Below are 20,946 nucleotides of genomic sequence, written 5' to 3' on the forward strand. Positions count from 1 at the left end.
GGGGGCGCACATCACCTGAGGCCTTGGTGGCCTTAGATAGGACCTTGGTCTTTACTCTGAGGGACTGAGAAAGCTTCTAAGAGGAGGAAGGGTATGATCTGACTTAGATTTTTTTGTTTACAATTTTAAGTGCTAATAATATTATATAATGCAATATTGTATTCATTCTTTAAAATGGAAATAAAGAGGTAGATAACACTTTTGCAAATTGAACAATGACAACAGATTTTTTTTTCTTCTATTAAATCTAAGGTCAGCTTCACCTTACCATGGTTTCACCATTGTGAATCGACTGAATATGCACAATCTAGTTGAACCAGTGAATAAAGACTTGGAATTTCAGCTCCATGAACCATTTCTACTATATAGAAATGCAAGCTGTGAGTACCTATCTGTTAATTACAGTGCATATGTTTGCAGTTAAAATTGAGTGATTTTAATTTCTGTCAGCACATTATTCTTGGAAATTAAAGGTACAATAAAAAATATGGTCTATACTCTTGTGGTTATAAATGAGTCTCTTAGTAAGATCAGAGCTTTTAAATTGAGCTTCTAAAATTGAAACACTCTTTTGTATACGGTAACTTATTACATTATTTTAGTTAACTATACTATTCCATATAATAACATTACATTATATTCCTATTGTTTGTTCTCTGAAAATAAGTTTCACCCTTTGTTTTTGTTGTAACATGTATTACTGGCTGCCCACGCCCCTGAGCAACAGAACTTAGTTTAAGAGACACAGGACAGATACTGATATTTCTGTCCACAAAGAAAGTACTATCTTTGCCCTGATTGTGGTATTTTTCGATCTGTTTATTTAGTTGAGTATCTGTTGGGTACAAGTGCTGGGCCAAGAGCTATTGTACTTTAATGTTATTAATATAATAACCTATGGGGTAGGCAGGCAGTTAAATCAGCTGAGACTCTGAGGTGAGTGGCAGCTATTCAGTTGAAGAGTGAGGATTGTAACCCTTTTTTCTGCTTCCTAGTCCAGGGTCCTTTCAGGCATTTTATAGACTCTAAAAATGGTTGGGTGTGGTCAGCAAAGCTAGAGTGGCCCTTTCAAGAAGGAAAGCACTAAAAAGTATACCTGATTCCTGTACTTCAGCATGAGTATTGAAGGTATGAGTGTTTGAGGATAGAAGACAGGCGGTTTGTTTGGCATTGATGGTAGGGATATCAAAACTGGTTATGGTGGTAAGGTGACTGTGCTGTAACCATCATCTAAGGAGATTGCTGGAGATAACTTTGCTCCTTAAGTAAAAGTTTGAATTTCACTTGACTGGGAGGTAACTGGTATTGGGGGAATGTCTTCAGTATAAAATATAAAAAACTACTAGAAATTATGCATCCTTTCATTCCCTGAGTGAGAAATGACAAGGTCTGTGTTGAAGCTAGAAACCCCAAATTCTTCTCTGTAGCTCACTTTTAAGCAAAATAAAATCTGTCTCTTGACTTTTCAGTAAACTATTTGTCCAGATAATTATCTCTCTTAGATGGTTTGAATGGATTTATTTAAACTAATGTTACAGTAGAATTACTTCAAATAGCTGTTTTCTTTATGCTGACCATTCTGTTAAAGGGGAAATTCTGCAAAGTAACACAGATCCAATTTTTTTTAAGGAAAATTGGTTTAATTCTGCTTTTTATTACCTGAAAATTTAATCTAGCTATTGCCTCTAAGAAAAGTTTGATTAGTAAAGTAGTCAGTAGGGGAAATTATGAGAGGCCCATGGACTTGATTACCATTTAGCATAAGCCTGAAGTGAATCTCATTATATTTCTTTAACAAGTAAAGTTTCCTGTGAAGTTGAAAGTGCAAGATAACACAAATATAAGTGAACCATGATTAACCAAAAATTTTTTTAATTAATTTTTATTGGAGTATAGTTGATTTACAATGTTATGTTGATAAAACAAAATTTAACTAATCAGAGCCTAAAATATCTGGAAATATTTCTATAGTCCATGTGTGGAAGAAATGAAAGCAAATTGTAAAAAAAAACAAGCTAATGTTAGGTTTTATTTTGTGAAAATCTAGTAAATTTCTCATGTGTTACTTGGGATCAATACTATAACTTTAATGGCACTATAGTGTCATAGATTGATTTGCTGTAATGATAAGACCTTAAATCATCAGGAGTGTTTTTTATATTAATTAGAATATTCTTGAGGGAAAAAGTGCACTACTGCTTTTTATTTTAGAAAGATTTTCAACAAGAGGTTGAAACAAAGGTTTCCTTAGTTAAACAGAAGACTCACTTAACCAGGTCATTCCCTTCCTCCGTTAATTGAGGCACTGAATCATCTCAAGGGCCTTACAATTTCTGATATTGCTAATTAGAAATTCAAGAGCACATCAGTTTGCTTTCAGACCAGAGAAAAGCCTGAAAAGGTCAAGCACAATACTGTGGATATATTAGAAACAGTCCAGAGGAGGAGCTTGGGGAAAGTATTTAAAGGAATAGCTGTATCGGGGAGAAGTGACAAAGGCAGCATAAAGCGATTCTGGGAGTGTTAAGGCCTCTCTTGAGTATATGTTTTGTCTACCTAGTCTTAAAAGTAAAAAGTAGTCTCGTTAGGTCAGCAAGCTATTGAGTTGTTTAGGGATTGTTCTTTAAATAAAAAGTTAATTAGTGTCTGATTTTGTATACAGGTAATTGTACATGATTCTGTAGCTGCTCTTCTGTTGTTTTCTTTTGGAAAATACCACCAAGACACCTGACCCATTTTACTCAAGTTACACCCTCAGATCTAGCCTCTTCCACTTAAATCAATTTTTAGAGTTGAGGGAATATTGAGCTATAACTTTTTCCAGTTCTAAATTGTTTGTTTTGCTTTCTATTATTTTTTTTTAGTGGTTTTTCTTGTTTGTTTGTTTTGGCCGTGCTGTGCGGCTTGTGGGATCTTAGTTCCCCGACCAGGGATTGAATCCCGGCCCACAGCAGTGAAAGCGCAGTCCTAACCACTGGACCACCAGGGAATTCCCTAGGTTTTCTTTATACACTCCCCACCCACCCTAGAGAAAGGTGAAATCTTACAGAGGAAATGCTTATGCCCTCCAGAAGCTTAGCTTTGGCGATTCTCTTGAACCTTTTGGAAGCAGTATATTTTTGTATACTGTGCAAGGACTTTGGGCAGCCACAAGACACCAATGAGGGTTGTGGAGACTGCAGATTCTATAGTTATTAAGCAAAAATGATGTTCCCAGCACCTTACTTCTGATTCCCGACTTACAGATGAGGAAACAAGAGTCCCAGAGAAGTTAAGAAATTTGCTCAAGAGTCACAAAGGTTATAAGTGACAGGCAGAAGTCAAATCTAGGTCTGTTGAGCTTCAAAACCAATGTTCTTTCTACTCTGCTACAACAATAAAATTACTTCATCAATCCACATTTTAGAGCAGTGCTATCCAACAGAACTCTGTGATGATGGAAAGATTCCATATGGGTACTGTCTCATATAGCAATCGCCAGCCAGCCACATGTGACTGTTGAGCACTTGAAGTGTGGCTGGTGTGGCCAAGAAAAAAATTTTTTTAAGTTTATTTAATTTAATCAATCTGCATTTAAATAGCCATACGAGACCAGTGGCTACCATATTGGACAACAGAGGTCTAAAGCATGGATCCATGCAGAAACACACCCTTTTGTTATGCCATACCTGAACTGAACAAGCACTTGGGAAGCTTTAGATTAGATTTTTATGCCTCTCATTTAGTAATTCCTTTTTAAAACTTACAAATGATTTCTAGATACAAAGGCTGCAGAAGATATCCCTGAGGGTGGCTTTGCCATGGTAACACTCTTCTGTGTGGAATTTAGTTTGCAGACAAGAATTCTATTCTAGGCTTTGCCATTTTACCAACTGTAACCTTGGATGAATCACTTATACTACTGATCTGACCTGCTTATCTTAAGAGAGCACCATATATGTAAAGGTTTTTTGTCAGGCACTTACAAATATAAAATATTATAGACTTTGTCTCCATCTTGGACTTAAGCCAAATGATCTTATTAGTGGAAGATTCATAAAGACTTTAATATTAGCCAGGCTCTCTTATAACCTAGGCCCATAGTGTGCTTCTTTCCATCCCTTCTGATTAGCACCATGACAAGCCGGGAACTCTGTTTACCTTTACAAATATTACGTTCAAATGTTGTAAGGGCAATTACTAGATAGCCTGAGGTATGATAAGTTGAAAATATATAAATATATGTTAAAGATGAGAGGCTACAAATTTTTTAGAACTTTGATCAGTGGGTCATGGTGCGCTGGAACACACAGCCCCCTCCTGGCTAAAATTTTGTAGGATAATGTAATGCTGTTTTAATCTGTGGACACATCTCCCTTAAAAACATTTATGATAGTTTTCATTTTATCTGTGATTAGTTGAAAAATCATAATTCTTTTGCTGTGTAAACATATGCATTACTACCAATCTGCTGATCTTCTGTTTTCATTTGTGAACAGAATCCATTTTACTAACTGTATTATAAAACCATTCTTTGCGAACTCTGAATTTCGAGGAGTTATGGCATAGGCACATCAAAGAAAAACTCCTGCCCAGCAATATGATGTCAAAAAATCTTCCTCCTATAAACACTTAGAAATGCTATATAAAATATTAAATGCATAGTATAGCCTGAAAGGGAATGGGGGCATTTTAATGGGTCAGCATCAAAGTGAAAACTGAAAGCCGAAGTGGGAAGCTTGTGTGCTGACACCAGCTGCCAGCTGGTTATAGGGTTCTTGGGGATAGGGAACGTTCCTTAACATAAGGACCCCATTATAACTACATGGGATCAGGAGACAAGACCTTGACCCCTCATGAGGTGGCTCATTGGAGCTGAGACGTACATACCAATGTTCACCCAGGTGCCCTAATGAGTTATATATTAATAAATTAGAAGGATATCAGGGATATCCCCACAAACCTAGGGAGATGACAGGCAAGCTAATCTACCTCAATCTAGGCTATGAGTTAGAGGGAAAATGTCTCCCCTGAAAATTGTAACCATGAGCTCTCTCATACAGATCTGAGATTCAAGTTATATCATTCATTTGGTATAATTTCTTACCTAGGCCAAAAAATTAACATAAAATTGATCATCAACTCTTGAGTACTCTAGAAATCTGGCAAAAGCAAATACAAAACTTTTCTGCAGAGAAATATTCTTAATCCAGATTGCCCAGGCATCTTATTGACAAGCCTCGTGGTCCAAAATTACTATATATACAAAGAAATAATTCAGTCAGTAAAAGTTACAATAAAACAAACAGCCAACCCTTCACAGAAACTTTGGGTAATGAAATGATCAGATAGAGACTTTAATGGATATGAATATCCGATGTAGGTTATAAAATAAAATGATAGGTAGATTTGAAAAATAACCAAGTAAAACTTCTAGAAATTAAAATTTTAGTTATTGAAATAAACTCTCTACCTGGACTCAACAGTTATTTTCTAACAACTGAAAAGAGAATTGGGGAACTGGAAGAGACATCTGAGAAAATTATCCAGGATGCATTCCAGAAAGGGGAAAAATGGAAAATTTGAAAGAGAGGATAGGATTGGAAAGTCTTAGGAAGTTTAACATATGACAGAGAAGAATTTCAGAATGATAAAATATAGAAAGAGGTAATATTTGAAGAGATTATGACTGAGAATTTTCCAGAATCCATGAAAGACAGAAGTCTCAGATTTAGGCAGTAAAATAAGGCCCCAAGCAAAATAAATAGAAATAAATACACACCTGGACAGATGGTAAAACATCAAAGGCAAAGACAGAAGCAACCAAGCTTGAGACTGATTATTTACAAAGAGCACCAGTTTGACAGCATATTTAATTGCAGCTACTGATTTTGAAAGAGGAATAATATATGCAGAGTACTGAGGAAAAAACAAACAATTCAGTAATTCAAGAGAGCAAAATAAAGACATTTTTCAACAAAAACAGAACTGTTGTTTCCCCAGACCCTTGTTGTATACGCTTCCAAAGCAATACTGTCCAGTATGGTAGCCACTAGTCACATGTGGCTATTGAACACTTCAAATGTGCCTAGTACAACTGAGTTTTTAATTGTAAATTAATTGTTAATTTAGTTTAATTAATTTAATTTTACCAGTGCAGTTCTAAAGGCTATAGTTCAGAAATAAGGAAATTGAACACAGAAGTAATGAGATTTAAGCAACAACAATAATGAGCAAAGAAAAGAAGGTATATCAAAATAAGCATTGACTGTATAAAACAATAAAATGACTAGTTTGAGTAGAGATATTAAAAAGGTGAAGCAAAAATACTAGACAGCAATAATATAAGATAAAAGCTTTCCAAACCTAAAGCATCCCAAGACTGAGGAGAGGGTAAATAAATTGATGAACAACAGACTTTTAAGTCAAGTGATTACCCAAAAGATTCAGGGTAATCACTGCAGAACAAAAAATAGGATGTCTTGATTTTAAGCCAGTATAAATCAAGATAGGAAAAACGTAAATAGAAACCATGGGAAATAGCCCAGTTATAATAAAATGGCAGAAATAAGTAAATCAGTATTTAGAACAAATGTTAAGTGAGCTGTACTTGCCAGTTAAAAGAGATTCAGAGATTGGATAAAGATACAGAATTTGCCAAAAATGCTGTTTTCAAAAAACTGAAAACTCAAAAGCCAGGAAAGGTTGAAAGTAAAGGGATAGAATTATATATATTAGGTAACTGTTAACCAAACAAGGCTGATGTAACTATGTAAATCACACATGATAGATTCTAAGGTAAGAAACATCATCAGGAATAAAAGTTACCACATAATGACAAAAGGAGTAAATAACCTGCAAGATAAAACAATTCCAAACTGGTATTACCTTGTATTAATATTTGTCAGAATTACATATCAAATGTTTAAAATCCATAATTATAATGGGAGAGTTAAACAGGCCACCTCAGTAATTGACAGATAAGGCAGATAATTTAATAAGGTTATGGGATATTTAAACAACACAGTTAGGCTTGATCTCATGGACATATAAAGAACCCTGCTTCTAGCAGTTCAAGAATTTGCATTTTTTTCAAGTCTGTATAGAGTTTTATTTAAAAAATACCATATGTAGGCTACCCAGCCACAGAAGTTATAGAGGAAAAAATAAATCTTTAAGTTGAAGGAAAATATAGATGAGTAGAAATTAATTGCAGAAAGTAGGAATTGCAATAGAACAGTAGAGCAAATCAACAAAACAAAAAACTCTCCCCTATAACTTGATTGATCCAACAACAACGACAAAAAAAGAGCAAGGAGAGGCATAATAGGCAATACTAGTAATAATATATACTGTATATATATAGCGGCTAAAGATAGAGAATAAAATAAGAAACCATTGCAAAGAACTTTTTAAAAATAAGAAACCACTATGAAGAACTTTCTGCCTGTAAATTTAAAACTTGGATTATATGGACAGTTTCCTGGAAAAAACACAGTGTAACAAAACTTAGTCAGGAATAAATGGACTCAATAAAATAACTGGGTCAGTAGTTTAAAGTCTCTTCCATCACATCTTAAAAAAGGCTGAGAAGAATGTTCTGTCCGGTTCAGTAAATGGTACTAGAGTAGCTCTCCGTATAGCAACCGGCCTCTGAAAAAGCATCCATAGCATCTGTACATTTCTGATCTTATCACAGGACACTTATCTACACAGTGAGAAAATTGTGCTTCTATTATCCACTCTTCCTTCAAGCATTTGGTGAGCACCTGCTACAAGCAACATACCTCACTAAGTATGTTTCTCTTAGAAGGTTCTTTTCCCCAAGATCAATGTCAGGGGTGCTTTGATTTCCACTTCTCTGGGTATCTCTCAGGGTGAACGTGGTAACCTGGAATCTGTTCTTTATATGTATGTGTGTGTGTGTGTGTGTGTGTGTGTGTGTGTATGACTTAATTATGACATGCCTCAAGGCCATTTTGTAAGGTAGGTTCTGAGCAGTTTTTTTAAATCCAAAATTTGGTATGTGAATCAACAAAAAAGTGAAAGCAAGCAAAACTGGTTTTTCTTTGTTACAGCTAGACAGTTTACAGTATAACCTGGTTAATTGAAAATATTAAGATAAAGGTTTGTGGTACCACTAAGCTCTGTAAAATCTATTCTAGCATTTAATGATTTTCTTTTGCAAAAACTATTTATTTTGTCCTTTACTTTGTTTTTAAACAAACAAGGTGATTATTTAATTCAGATGCACATCTTAATTCATTAATGTTTATTAAATATCTTTTGCTAAGCATTTTACCACACGGTATATCATTTTGATTAACAGTATTGTGTACTTTTAAAGAATTTTATGTATGTTTCTAGTTCTGAGATTCTGTTTTATTTTCTTAGAAAATTATAAGCAGAAGTCTTTAATTTGTGTTAGAACTTTTAATGTCAGAACTCTGCCTTTCTGGTAAAGGTCAAGATTCTTAAAGAAATATGCTACTATATTAATCCCAGTGCTGTGCATATTTATTCCTGAAACAACCCTATTAATTAGTGGTAAAAATTAATGATTTAAGATCTGTGATTTGAGACTTACCAGTTGCCAATTTGAATGATTAAGCTCGTTACAGTGAAAATGTGATCCACCGGAGAGATTGTGAGGGTATTTACATGTTGTTTTTCCTGGTCATTTTTAACAGCAATACTGATTCATGAATTAGAAGTATACAGTCTAGATTTTCTCTTCTCACACCTAACTTTATTCTGTCCTTAGACAAGTTTGTGGTGGCGGTTTTAGCCAAAAGAGAAGTGATTATCTTACTTTGTGTGCATGTTAGACTTGACATCTTTTTACTGAACGATAATCATCTTAACAAGGACAACTCCATGTTTCCTCCACCCAACACCTTAAGGCATGGATCTCCCACTGAATGCCACTTTTCATTTTAAAATGTTTTCTATAATCCAGAAGCACTTTTGAAAAAAATCAACAAAGCTTCACTCTGTAACCAGCTTAACAACAACAACAGATCAGCATAACAAAACAATTGAATATAAAAATATTATTGCTATTTAATATTTTTAAGAACTTACCTCCAAAAACCTGTGCGAAGTACCCCTTCGTTTCCGCTTCACTTGTAACTTTTCCTTTATATCGGGCATCAGTCTCTTGATATAGAGCATTTTTAATTAAAATTAGATCACTAGAAAAAGCAGGGAGATTCATTTCCATAGCGTTGAAAAAGTAGCTGCCAAATGGAAAGTTTTAGTAGGAGAAATACTGTAGTGTGTGTTTGTGTTTCTTGGTCTCTGCTTGTCCTTTCTCAGTTCAAGGGCAAGACTTGGAACAGTAGAGATGCTAGGTGGCTGCTGGCATTTGGCACAAATCTTCAGACTTAAAGCACAGTGCAGGAAATTTCCTTGCAAGATAAGTTTACAATTTGTCAACTCAGAAAATGTGAGTTCTACCTCGAGACTGAAAGAGGAATTTATAAACAGTTTTTAAAGTTACACAGTTCATTCTTTGTGATCTTTGAATCCAGCATACTGCTTCTTACTTAGCCTGAAGAAAGGCAGGCAGTCTTCCCCCATCAGCAGCAGCTGCTGTGGTTGGTATGATTCTGCAATCAGTGAAAGAAGAAGGATCTGTGGCGCTGCATTAGTCTGGCCTTCTGAACCAAGATAAAGAGCCTTGCTGTTGCCACCTTTGTAGATTGAAGAGGTAAAAACACCATGAAAACAGTGACTTAGACTCTAAGGCTGATCTGGTGACACTGTTAGGTCAGACATATCAAAAATCTTTAATGCTTCCTGTCATAGGCCACCACTTAGTATTCTTGTAGAGCTCCATCAGGTACCTTCTTGTTAACTTCATGAGCCTGTGAATGTGTCAGAATTTCCAAAGCAGATTCTTTTCATTATGCCTAATTAATTACTGGCTTCCCCCCCTGCCCAAAGTAGTGTTGTCAGGGGAAAAGCAATTTTTATCATTTTTTTATTATAGTGTTATCTTAATTGTAAAGATTTTAAAAGTTAACCATGTATGCTCCACTTATTTCTTTTAGGTAATTAATGTTTTCTCTTTCAAGAACTCAAAAAGGAAAGCAACAATTACTTATAGCTAAGTGGCAGAAAGTTCTTACTATGTGTTGTATAGGTTTTCACCTTGTGTTAATATAGGGAAGCACACTGTGGAGGTGAAAAATTGAAACAGAGTAACCACTTGTCCAGGAAGATTTGAAGCCACTCTGGAGTGGGCAGAATAAACCTGAAGACAGCCCTCTGACATTCAGTCCCCCGGAGGGTCCAGGCAGATCTGAGCTACTTGCAAAGTCACTGCTGCTAGGCATGCTCAACTTTTTCTTTTTGTTAGAGGAAGGCGTAGGATAAGCATTTGCTACCAACATTTTAAAAATTAGGGCATTTGGGCTTCCCTGGTGGCGCAGCAGTTAAGAATCCATCTGCCAATGTAGGGGACACGGGTTCGAGCCCTGGTCCGGGAAGATCCCACATGCCGCAGAGCAACTAAGCCCGTGCGCCACAACTACTGAGCCTGTGCTCTAGAGCCCATGAACCACAACTACTGAGCCCACAAGCCACAACTACTGAAGCCCGTGTGCCTAGAGCCTGGGCTCCGCAACAAGAGAAGCCACTGCAACGAGAAGCCTGCGCACCGCAACGAAGAGTATCCCCTGCTCGCCGCAGCTAGAGAAAGCCTGCGTTCAGCAACAGAGAATCAACGCAGCCAAAAATAAATAAATAAAATAAATTTTTAAAAGAATTGGGGGTATTTTACACACACATATCTGGAGTTCTACCTTTTCTTCTTATGATAAAATGGCATGTATGGCCACACAGCACCTGCATTCCTGCAAGCACTAACAGTCAGCAGAGCGCTGGGTAGGGCCTGCTCACCAGAGCTTCGCTGATCCCATCACACCCTGAGGTCTCTTATACCACCTTCAGCATTTGCCTTACAACCCTGGTTTGGATAATCTCTTAGTAAATTAGTAGAAAAACATGTAGGAGAGAAGTTAGAGAAAGGAGAAAAAAGAAATTCCCCCTTTTCTTACACCACTGTCTGACCTGTTTCCCAAACCCCTAAGTGTAGATTTTTAGAAGCCCAGAAAACAGGAACTTGGCTGCATGGAAGCCAAGGGCCATGCTTCCCACCCTTTGTTGTCCCTTATGATACATAAAAATGATAATATAGATTTGTGTGGGACACTGGGGTGAACAGACCACTAATGGGGGTTGGATGAATCCAACATTTTGGCACATCCATAATCACTTGCAGCTCAGGGGAAGCTCTGCCTTAGGGAGTGGCAAGTACTGTGTGGCAATGGTGGCGATAAGTCCTGACAGTAGAGGTGAAACCCTGGTGTGATTCGCTATTTTATTCAGGGTTGCCCATCATTAAAGAATAAAAAGTTTATAAATAGGAATCATCGGGCTTCCCTGGTGGCGCAGTGGTTGAGAGTCCGCCTGCTGATGCAGGGGACACGGGTTCGTGCCCCGGTCCGGGAAGATCCCACATGCCGCAGAGCAGCTGGGCCCGTGAGCCATGGCCGCTGAGCCTGTATGTCCGGAGCCTGTGCACCGCAATGGGAGAGGCCACAACAGTGAGAGGCCCACGTACCGAAAAAAAAAAAAAAAAATAGGAATCATCAGTTGTGATATTTTGGGGTTTATTTTCCTAGTCCCCAAATACATTCAGTGGTCATTTCATGTGTCTGAATCCTATACTGAAATTACAGTGTTAAAAGGGACTATGGAAGCAGTATTGCTGGTAAATACTTTGGACTTGATTTAATTTAGAGAGGGGAACCAAATTTAGAAACAAACCAAAGAGCTTGCAGAATAGCATTTTTAATTTCCTGGCCTAAGTCTTTTAATCAGTGTTTACTAAATGGACATTATAATTTAAATTTTAGAAGGTGTGCTCTTTCTCTGCCATGTTAGTGTTCAGTGGTGTTTTAATATGTGTGTTCTTTTGTCCAAAAAAGGTAAGCTGCTGACGTAACCCAGTTACACTTACCAGCCGTACTTATAGATTCACAGCATTGCCTCACCTGCCTGTTTGCCACCTACCACAGTCTCCAGTCGTAATCCCAGGTCCGCAGTCTTTGGCTCCATACCCCTTTTCGTGTGTGTGTGTGTGTGTGTGTGTGTGTGTTCTAAACCCCACCCCACCTCGGAGACTTTCTCTTCTCTCTCTTTCCCAACCTTTTGATACTGATAAGGAGCCACCAGGCTTATTCTTGTCTTAAAGGAAATGATCTGTCAAGGCATTTGCTTTTTCACTTGTCAGGGCAGGCTTATGTCTGTATCATCTCCATTCTTAACAGTACTTTTATAATCAGAAGGGTCTTCCTCATTCTAGGGTAAATATTTTTGGTTATGTTGAAAGTACATTTTCTTGTTTTTGTTCCCCAGTCTAGGGGATCTTTGTGGGTGTCGTCTTCATAAATTTTATAATAATTTTATAACTCAATGCCAAAAAGCTTTATCAAACCCCTTTTTCTGCTTGGCACCATACTGAGAAAATCTTCAGCCTCCTCAAATCCTTTTAGAAAGTAGATCAGATCTAAATAATAAATGAATAAAAAGACAACGTGCATGAGAGTGATTCCCAGCTCTGTTTTTGTGACAGTTCACAGAATCTCTAGAAGTCTCAAGGGATTTTTTAAAGGCTCCAAACTAATTTGGGTTTCCTTGATCTTGTGTGTGCCATATGCCACTGCAGATGAGAAGCAAAATGAGGTATAACATCAAACCATAATTGGCTCCTGGATCTTCAGACAGGACTCTGCAGGGAAATGGATGTCTTGCCCTTCAGCTTTTTAAAATTTATCAATATTAAATAATCCAATAACTTTAATCTTTGTCGATTGTATTTTTCATACTTTCAAAAGAAAAGGGCTGTCACTTGAAAAGCAATGGAGAGCTTCCCTGGTGGCTCAGTGGTTAAGAATCCGCCTGCCAATGCAGGGGACACGGGTTCGAGCCCTGATCTGGGAAGATCCCACATGCCGCAGAGCAACTAAGCCCATGCGCCACAACTACTGAGCCTGTGCTCCAGAGCCCGTGAGCCACAACTACTGAGCCCACGTGCCTAGAGCCCGTGCTCTGCAACAAGAGAAGCCACCACAATGAGAAGCCCATGCACCACAGCTAGAGAAAGCCCGCACACAGCAACAAAGACCCAATGCAGCCAAAAATAAATAAAATAAATAAAATTTTTTTAAGTTATAAAAAGAAAAAAGCAATGGAAACGTTTACTTTTGAATATACTTTTCTGCACTTTGCTATTTTTTATGGAAGTACAACATAAAGGTATTTAAATGTCCTGTCACACCCCCTAACTCTTCAGTAACAGCATGACTTACTTGGGACAATGGTTAACAGCCATGATATGTGGTGGGTGTCCAATAACTAAATAATTTGCTTTCATATTGAGAAAAGCCACTTATAAAACAGGATGCCATTATTTACCATAGCAAAATTATACGGTATTGCCAAATCCCTAAATCCTCTGTGGTATAATTAATCAAGATGTTTCAGCAAGCAAATTGTTGGCAAAATGTGTTGGGCCTTAGAGTGTAAGTTCTCTTGAGGGAAGAATACTTAGCTTTGGTTTAGAGACAAGGTCTTCCATGGTTTTAGCTATCTGGTGAACTTGTCTGTCTTTCCTCACCAGTGACAGTGACAGGCTTAGTGGCAGGTCCCTGGGCCTCCTTGCCAGTTGCATGCACTGAGCATTTGATATGTTGGCAGACAGAGCTGATTCTTTGATGCGTGTCTGAACCTCTACAGGTCTGCTTTTGGCAGAATCGAGTGTGACTCTTATCCTTTACCCATTAAGCTATCATTATGGCTTCCTTATCTTTATTTCTTCTGCAGCATGCCTTTGAAAGTGTTTGGCTCTTTTTTGGCGTTTACTTGATAATGTACAAGTGTGGAAAGTGTGCATCTTATTTCTAAATTATAGTGTATTTCTTCAAAGGAAAGGGGGTAGGGCTTAAGTAAAGATTTGTCAAAGTAAGTTGACAGCTCGGGTGGACTTACTTTGATTATTGATATGGAATTCTTTCTTAAGAGTTTGGTTTGCAAATCCCCTATGAAAACATACTTAAATGCCTCTGCTTAGCCCCCAGAAATATTGTGTGTTCCTCTCTGAGCCTGATGTATTGCATATCATCCTTTTTTCTCATCACTCTAAGTTGTATGGGGTGCCTATTAGAGAAATATTGGCATCTTTTGTATTTGGCCTCTTGTATTTTGTGTGTTCTTTAGCCAAGGTCAGATGAGGCATATTTAGAGAAAGGTAGTTGTGTGTGATTGCCATATATGAAGTCTTTTCAGAACCCCAATCCAATTTACTCTATGTTGGAGCAATTTTTAGCTGCAAGGAACATAACTAAGAGCCTGTGGTAGATAATGCTTAGCAATTATCTCCTCTGTAACAAGGTTGCTTCTGTGCTTCTTCCATTGGGATGTCAAAGGTAAGTTTAATCTGTCGACTTACATCATGTAAAATATTCCAGAATTATCTATTATTCAAGGATGTTAACTCTGTTTGAAGCATTGGTAGTGTTTTGAAGCTCTGTGAACAGAAGAGGGGCGATGAAAATGGATTCCAAACACTGGGAACTATTCACAGCAGGCTGACGGCTCAGAAAACAAAAGCAAGCCTGGGCTGCCTCATGGTAGGACACATGGCCAGATGTGGGGTCAGAGAAACCCCCTTGTGAACGGAATAGGGAAAAAAAAAAATCCATGTTCATGATCTTCATTGATTAAAATGAAACCATTCACTTACTCTGTATATCAATGTTTTATCTCACTCTACAATGGCAATAAAAAAGCCAATTAAACTTTTATTTCCATTGAAAAGAAACTGTTAAAGTTGTGATTGGCCATGAAGTCTTTTATAGAATGTAATGACCTTAATTCAGGGTGAAACAAAAAATTCGCCGTTAAAATAGCTTTCAGTTGGGCTTCCCTGGTGGTGCAGTGGTTGAGAGTCCGCCTGCCGATGCAACGGGAGAGGCCACAACGGTGAGAGGCCCGTGTACTGCAAAAAAACAAAACAAACAAACAAAAAAAAACAGTGGCTTTCTAAATGAATGTGTATTGGTAATATCAATATATGTTCATGTGTATTGATGAAATTCAAATCGTAGTTATAAAAAAGGATTTTTAATTTATTTAGTTTCTTGTGCTAGCATTTATATTTTCTATATTCTGTCAGTCTTTTAGTGTATAATTTTTAACTTATTCAATTATTTATACTTTATTCTTTTATGTGTTCCTTTAGTCTTCAAGCATAATTGAAGCTCATTAACTTTTTTGTTTCTACAAAATATTTTACGTTATTTCAACTAATGAGGCATTGGGTGTATAGTGGCAGGATTATTGGCCTAGGAATGAGAAGACCTGAGTTCTAGTTATAAGGCTATTTTTCTCTGATTTATTAATGTCATGTAATCTTTCCATGAGCTTCAGTTTTCCATCCATAAGCATATATAATGAGACTAATGATCCAAACAAAATGGCATAGGTTTGTCTTTCTTTGCTTCTACCCTGTTAAGTACAACTATAAGAACCAGAAGTAACCCAAAAGACAATCAGGAAAACTCTGAACAGTAGAAGGACGAAGATGATCTGGTGCAGGACCCAGAACTCAAAGAAAAACACAACAGCATGTTGTCTTACAACCCTCCCGCCCAACAGAAGAAGGGGACCCAGGCCTGGTGTTTCTTGACCTCCAGTGTAGCAAAGGAGGGTGCCCCAGTTAGGCTCATTCCTCTCCCAGGTCAAATGGGAGTCCTGCCAGCAATACCAGGTGAGCCCAGCAAAACTGGCAGGAAGGATTGGAAGCCCTACTGACAATAAGTGGCCACTGGGGTAATATGTTCCCTCCTTTTCATGAAGGTGTGGTGGGAGCAGGGGAGGAATCACATCACAACCAGTCTGGCCTGGGAAGCAGTCTTCATCTCTGAAGGTCTGAGGCTCCCCACTAAAGGCATACCAGATGGCCTAGCCATGGGAAACTTCTCTCACCCCTTCAAGCAACACTGCCTGGGAGTCTACTAAATTCCCACCTCAAGAAATTAGGAAAAGAAGAACAAAATAAAATAACTCAAAGCATACAGAAGTAAGGAAAGAACAAAGATGAGAACAGAAAAATCAGTGACATTGAAAAGATGAAAATAGAGAAAAACCAATGAAACAAAAAGTTGGTTCTTTGAGGGCTTCCCTGGTGGCGCAGTGGTTGAGAGTCCGCCTGCCGATGTGGGGGACACAGGTTCGTACCCCGGTCCAGGAAGATCCCACATGCCGCGGAGCGGCTGGGCCCGTGAGCCATGGCCGCTGAGCCTGCGTGTCTGGAGCCTGTGCTCAGCAACGGGAGAGGCCACAATAGTGAGAGGCCCGTGTACCACAAAAAAAAAAAAAAAAAAAAAAGAAGTTCTTTGAAAAAGTCAATAAAATTGATAAACCTTTAGTAATGACTAACAAAAGCAAAAACACGATACAGATTAGCAATATCAGGAATGAAACAGTGGACGTTGTTACCCCAAAACTGGGTTTGCCTCTTGGTGGGTGTTGAGCCAAAAGACAAAACCAAGCCAAAGATCAGTAGAAGGAAGGATTTATTTTTTTTGTTTTTGTTTTTTGCGGTACGCAGGCCTCTCACTGTTGTGGCCTCTCCCGTTGCGGGGCACAGGCTCTGGACGCTCAGGCTCAGCGACCATGGCTCACGGGCCCAGCCGCTCTGCGGCACATGGGATCTTCCCAGACCCGGACACGAACCCGTGTCCCCTGCATCAGCAGGCGGACTCTCAACCACTGCGCCACCAGGGAAGCCCGGAAGGATTTGTTATTACTTGCAGCAATTAAGAACTGCTGGGCTTTTCCAAAGCAGGTTTTCCCCAAACAGCAAAATTAGGGGAGTTTTAAGCTAAGGATACATGCATATTCATGAAAGGGCTTGAGTGGTCCACAGAGTCCAAGCTTCTCGTTGATTGAAGTCATGCATATTCATGAAGGGGCTTGAGTGGTCCACAGAGTCCAAGCTTCTATAGTTGATTGAGGGTCAGAAAAGGTCAACATCATCACTCCTTAGGTTTCAGTTGATCTGGTGGTTGAGCTTTTCAGGCTAGTCTTACCATTGAAACAGAACAGGGAATCTAAGACTGATATGTTATCTTTGTTATTGTTACTTCTCTTGCCTGATAATAGTTTGTTTCTGCATTCTTTTGTTCCCTTAAGATCATTAGTTACTGGGACCTGTTCAGGGGCAAGCATGGTGGCCAGGCTTAGATCACAAAATGTCTTAGGCCAAAAATGGCTTCTCTTCTGTCAAGAAAGCTGTGCCTGGTTCTCTTTCTCCTGGGACCTCCTACCGTATCTGCTTACAATGTCACTATGCATCCTCTGTAATAAGAGAATGCTATTAACTTTATACTCATAAACTTGACAACTTAGAAGAAATGGACCAATTCCTTGAAAACAACAAACTGCAAAACTCAACCGAGATAAAATAGATAACGTGTAGTCCTATAGCCATGAAAGAAATTGAAACCATAATTTTAAAGCTCTCGAAAAAGAAATCTCCAGGCCCAGATAGTTCTACTGGAGAATTCAAAGAAAAATTAACACTAATTTTACACAGTTTGTTCCAGAAAACAGAAAAGGAAGGAACTCTTCTCAACTGATTGTGTAAGACCAGTATTTACTCTAATACCCAAACAAGACAAAGATAGTACAAAAAAAAAGAAAACCACAGACCACTATCTCTCATGAATTTAGATGAAAAAAATCCTTAACCAAATATTAGTAAAGCCAACAATATATAGAAAAGAAATATAAATTATGCCCAAATGGGCCTTATTCCAAATCTGCAAAGCTGGTTCAATATTAAAAATCAGTCACTCTAATCCACCATATCATAAGTGAAAGGCTGAATGTTTTCCCTCTAAGATTGAGAACAAGACAAGGATAAGATTGAGAACAAGACAAGGATATCCATTGTCATCACTGCTATTCAATATAGCACTAGAAGATCTAGCCACTGCAATAAGGTGAAAAAGAAAAAAGAAGAGGGCTACAGATTGGAAAAGAAGAAATAAAACTGTCTCTATTCACAAATGACATGATTGTCTATGTATAAACTCCTAGAACTAATAAGTGAGTTTGGTAAGGTGTGAGGATACAAGATCAACACACAAAAATCAATCAGACTTCTACATACTAACAATGAACCTGTGGAAACCCAAGTTAAAAACAATACCATTCATAATCTCTACAAAGAAAATTAAGTACTTAGGGTAAACATAACAAAAAATATACAGGGTATGTGTGCTGAAAATTACAAAATGAAAGAAATCAAAACCTAAATAAATGGAGAGATGTGCTATATTTGTGCATTGAAGGACTTGACATACTAAAGATGTCACCTCTTCCCAAGTCCTGTCAAAATCCCAGCAAGGATTTTTTTAGGCATAGACAAACTTATTCTAGAATTTATATGGAAAGACACAGACCCTAGAAGCTAAAACAGTCTTGGAAAAAGAAGCATAAAGTGGGAGGAATTATTCTTCCCAATATTAAAGCCTATATATAGCTGCAGTAATCAAGATGATGTGGTATTGGTAGAGGGATAAACAAATAAATAGGACAGAATAAAGAATCCAGAAATAGATACACACAAATATGCCCAACTGATATTTGACAGAGGTACAAAAGGTATCTCAATAGAAGAGAGCATTTTCAACAAATAATACTGGAACAGTTGCACCAGAAAGAAAAAAAAGAACCTTAACCTAAACCTTTCTTTTCCCCAAAAAACTTCAGAATGGATCACCATTTTAAATGTAAAACTATAAACCCTTTAGGGAAAAAACACAGGATAAAAAATTTTTTTTAATTTATTTATTTTATTTATTTTACCTTTGGCTGCTTTGGGTCTTCATTGCTGCGTGCAGGCGTTCTCTAGATAGCAGGGCCTACTCTTCATTGCGGTGCATGGGCGTCTCATCACAGTGGCTTCTCATTGCAGGGCACTGTCTCTAGGCACTCAGGCTTCAGTAGTTGTGGCTCACGGGCTCTAGACTGGAGGCTCAGTAGTTGGGGTGCACGGGCTTAGTTGCTCCGCAGCATGTGGGATCTTCCTGGACCAGGGCTGGAAACCTTGTCCCCTGCATTGGCAAGGCAGATTCTTAACCACTGTGCCACCAGGGAAGCCCAGGATAAAATTTTGAATCTAGGGGTCAGCAAAGAGTTTTTAGACTTGACATCAAAAGCATAATCCATAAAAGGAAAAACTCATAAATTGCACCTTGTCAGAATTAAAAACCTTTGCTCTGGAAGGACCTTGTGAAGAGGATGAAAAAAAACTACAGACAAAGGAGAAAATATTTTCAAACCACAAGTCTGACAAAGGACTGGTATATTGAATATATGAAGAACTCTCAACAGTTTAAAAAACAATCCAGTGGGTCAAAAGACATAAACAGACATTTGACTAAAGAGAATATACAGATGACAGGCAGATGAAAAGACGTTCAGTAATGTTAGCCATTAGGGAAATGTAAATTAAAACCACCATGAGTTACCACTATGCACCTATCAGAATGCATAAAGTTAAAAATAGAACAACAGGGCTTCCCTGGTGGCGCAGTGGTTGAGAGTCCGCCTGCCGATGCAGGGGACACGGGTTCGTGCCCCGGTCCGGGAAGATCCCACATGCCGCGGAGCGGCTGGGCCCGTGAGCCATGGCCGCTGAGCCTGCACGTCCGGAGCCTGTGCTCCGCAATGGGAGGGGCCACAACAGTGAGAGGCCCGCGTACTGCAAAAACAAACAAACAAAAAAAATAGAACAACAAATGCTGGCAAGGATGCAGAGAGACTAGATGTGTCATCCACTGGAAAACTGGAAAACAGTTTAACAGTTTCTCTTTAAAAAACATGCAACTACTGTGGCTCAGTAACTGTCCTTTTGGACATTTAACCCAGAGAAATGAAAACTTAGGTTCACAAAAACCTATACCCGAACATAGCAGCTTTATGCATAATGGCCAAAAACTGGGAACACTCCAGATGTCCTTCAGTGGATAAATGGTTAAATAAACTAGTACATCCATACCATGAAATACTATTCAGCAAAAAATGGGAACAAACTATTGATGCAAGCAGCAACTTTGATGAATATCCAGAGAATTATGTTGAGACAGAAAAGTCAGTTGCAAAAAGTTGCATCCTCTATGATTCCATTTATAATACATTCTTGAAACGGCAACATTATAGAAATGGAGAACAGATTAGTGTGCTTGTCAGGGGTCAGAGATGGGGGAGGGGTACCAAGGGAGATGGGTGTGGCAATAAAAGGGCAACAGGGATCTCTGTGGCTACAGAAATGTTCTGTATCTTCTTCTTTTTAATATATATATATTTTAATATTTATTTGGTTTTGCTGGGTCTTAGTTGCAGCAGGTGGGCTCCTTAGTTGCGGCTTCCAGGCTCCTTAGTTGTGGCATGTGAACTCTTAGTTGTGGCATGCATGTGGGATCTAGTTCCCTGACCAGGGATCGAACCTGGGCCCCCTGCATTGGGAGGGCAGAGTCTTAACCACTGGCCACCAGGGAAGTCCCAAAATGTTCTGTATCTTGATTTTATCAATGTCAGTAGTCTGGCTGTGATATTATGTTATAGTTTTAAAAAATGTTACCACTGGAAGAAACAAAGGGCACACAGGATCTCTGTTTATTTTTTGCAATTGCATGTTAAGCTACAATTATTTCAAAACTAAAAGTTTAATTTAAAAAAATAGAAGTATATCTGCCCTTCCTGTGCCAGAGAGTCACAGTAAGTATGAAAGGGAGTACAACCTGGGATGTGCTGTGTCACAGTGGGTGCACATGGTAGCAATGAGCCATGCCTATTGCTATGTTTATTTTGACTTATATATTCAGT

The 20,946-nt window shown here is 38.3% G+C and overlaps 2 protein-coding genes across 5 annotated transcripts in view; one reads left to right on the forward strand and one right to left on the reverse strand.

Annotated features, from left to right (window-relative positions):
- The window catches only part of CACNA1D (calcium voltage-gated channel subunit alpha1 D), a gene marked incomplete at both ends in the record, with an annotated part of 464,657 nt that extends 455,461 nt beyond the window's left edge, over window positions 1–9,196 (reverse strand). Inside the window, one exon of the mRNA XM_079713181.1 lies at window positions 9,064–9,196. Coding sequence (XP_079569307.1) covers window positions 9,064–9,196 — 133 coding nt within the window. The remainder of the gene's footprint in view (window positions 1–9,063) is intronic.
- The window catches only part of DCP1A (decapping mRNA 1A), a gene marked incomplete at its 5' end in the record, with an annotated part of 57,276 nt that overhangs the window by 5,103 nt on the left and 31,227 nt on the right, over window positions 1–20,946 (forward strand). For all 4 annotated transcript variants that reach the window (XM_079713189.1, XM_079713188.1, XM_079713186.1 and 1 more), the window contains one exon: window positions 253–380. In XM_079713189.1, the coding sequence (XP_079569315.1) occupies window positions 253–380 (128 nt within the window). The remainder of the gene's footprint in view (window positions 1–252; window positions 381–20,946) is intronic.

The sequence above is a fragment of the Hyperoodon ampullatus genome (genome assembly GCF_949752795.1).
Source record: "Hyperoodon ampullatus genome assembly, chromosome: 10".
Classification (NCBI taxonomy): domain Eukaryota; kingdom Metazoa; phylum Chordata; class Mammalia; order Artiodactyla; family Ziphiidae; genus Hyperoodon; species Hyperoodon ampullatus.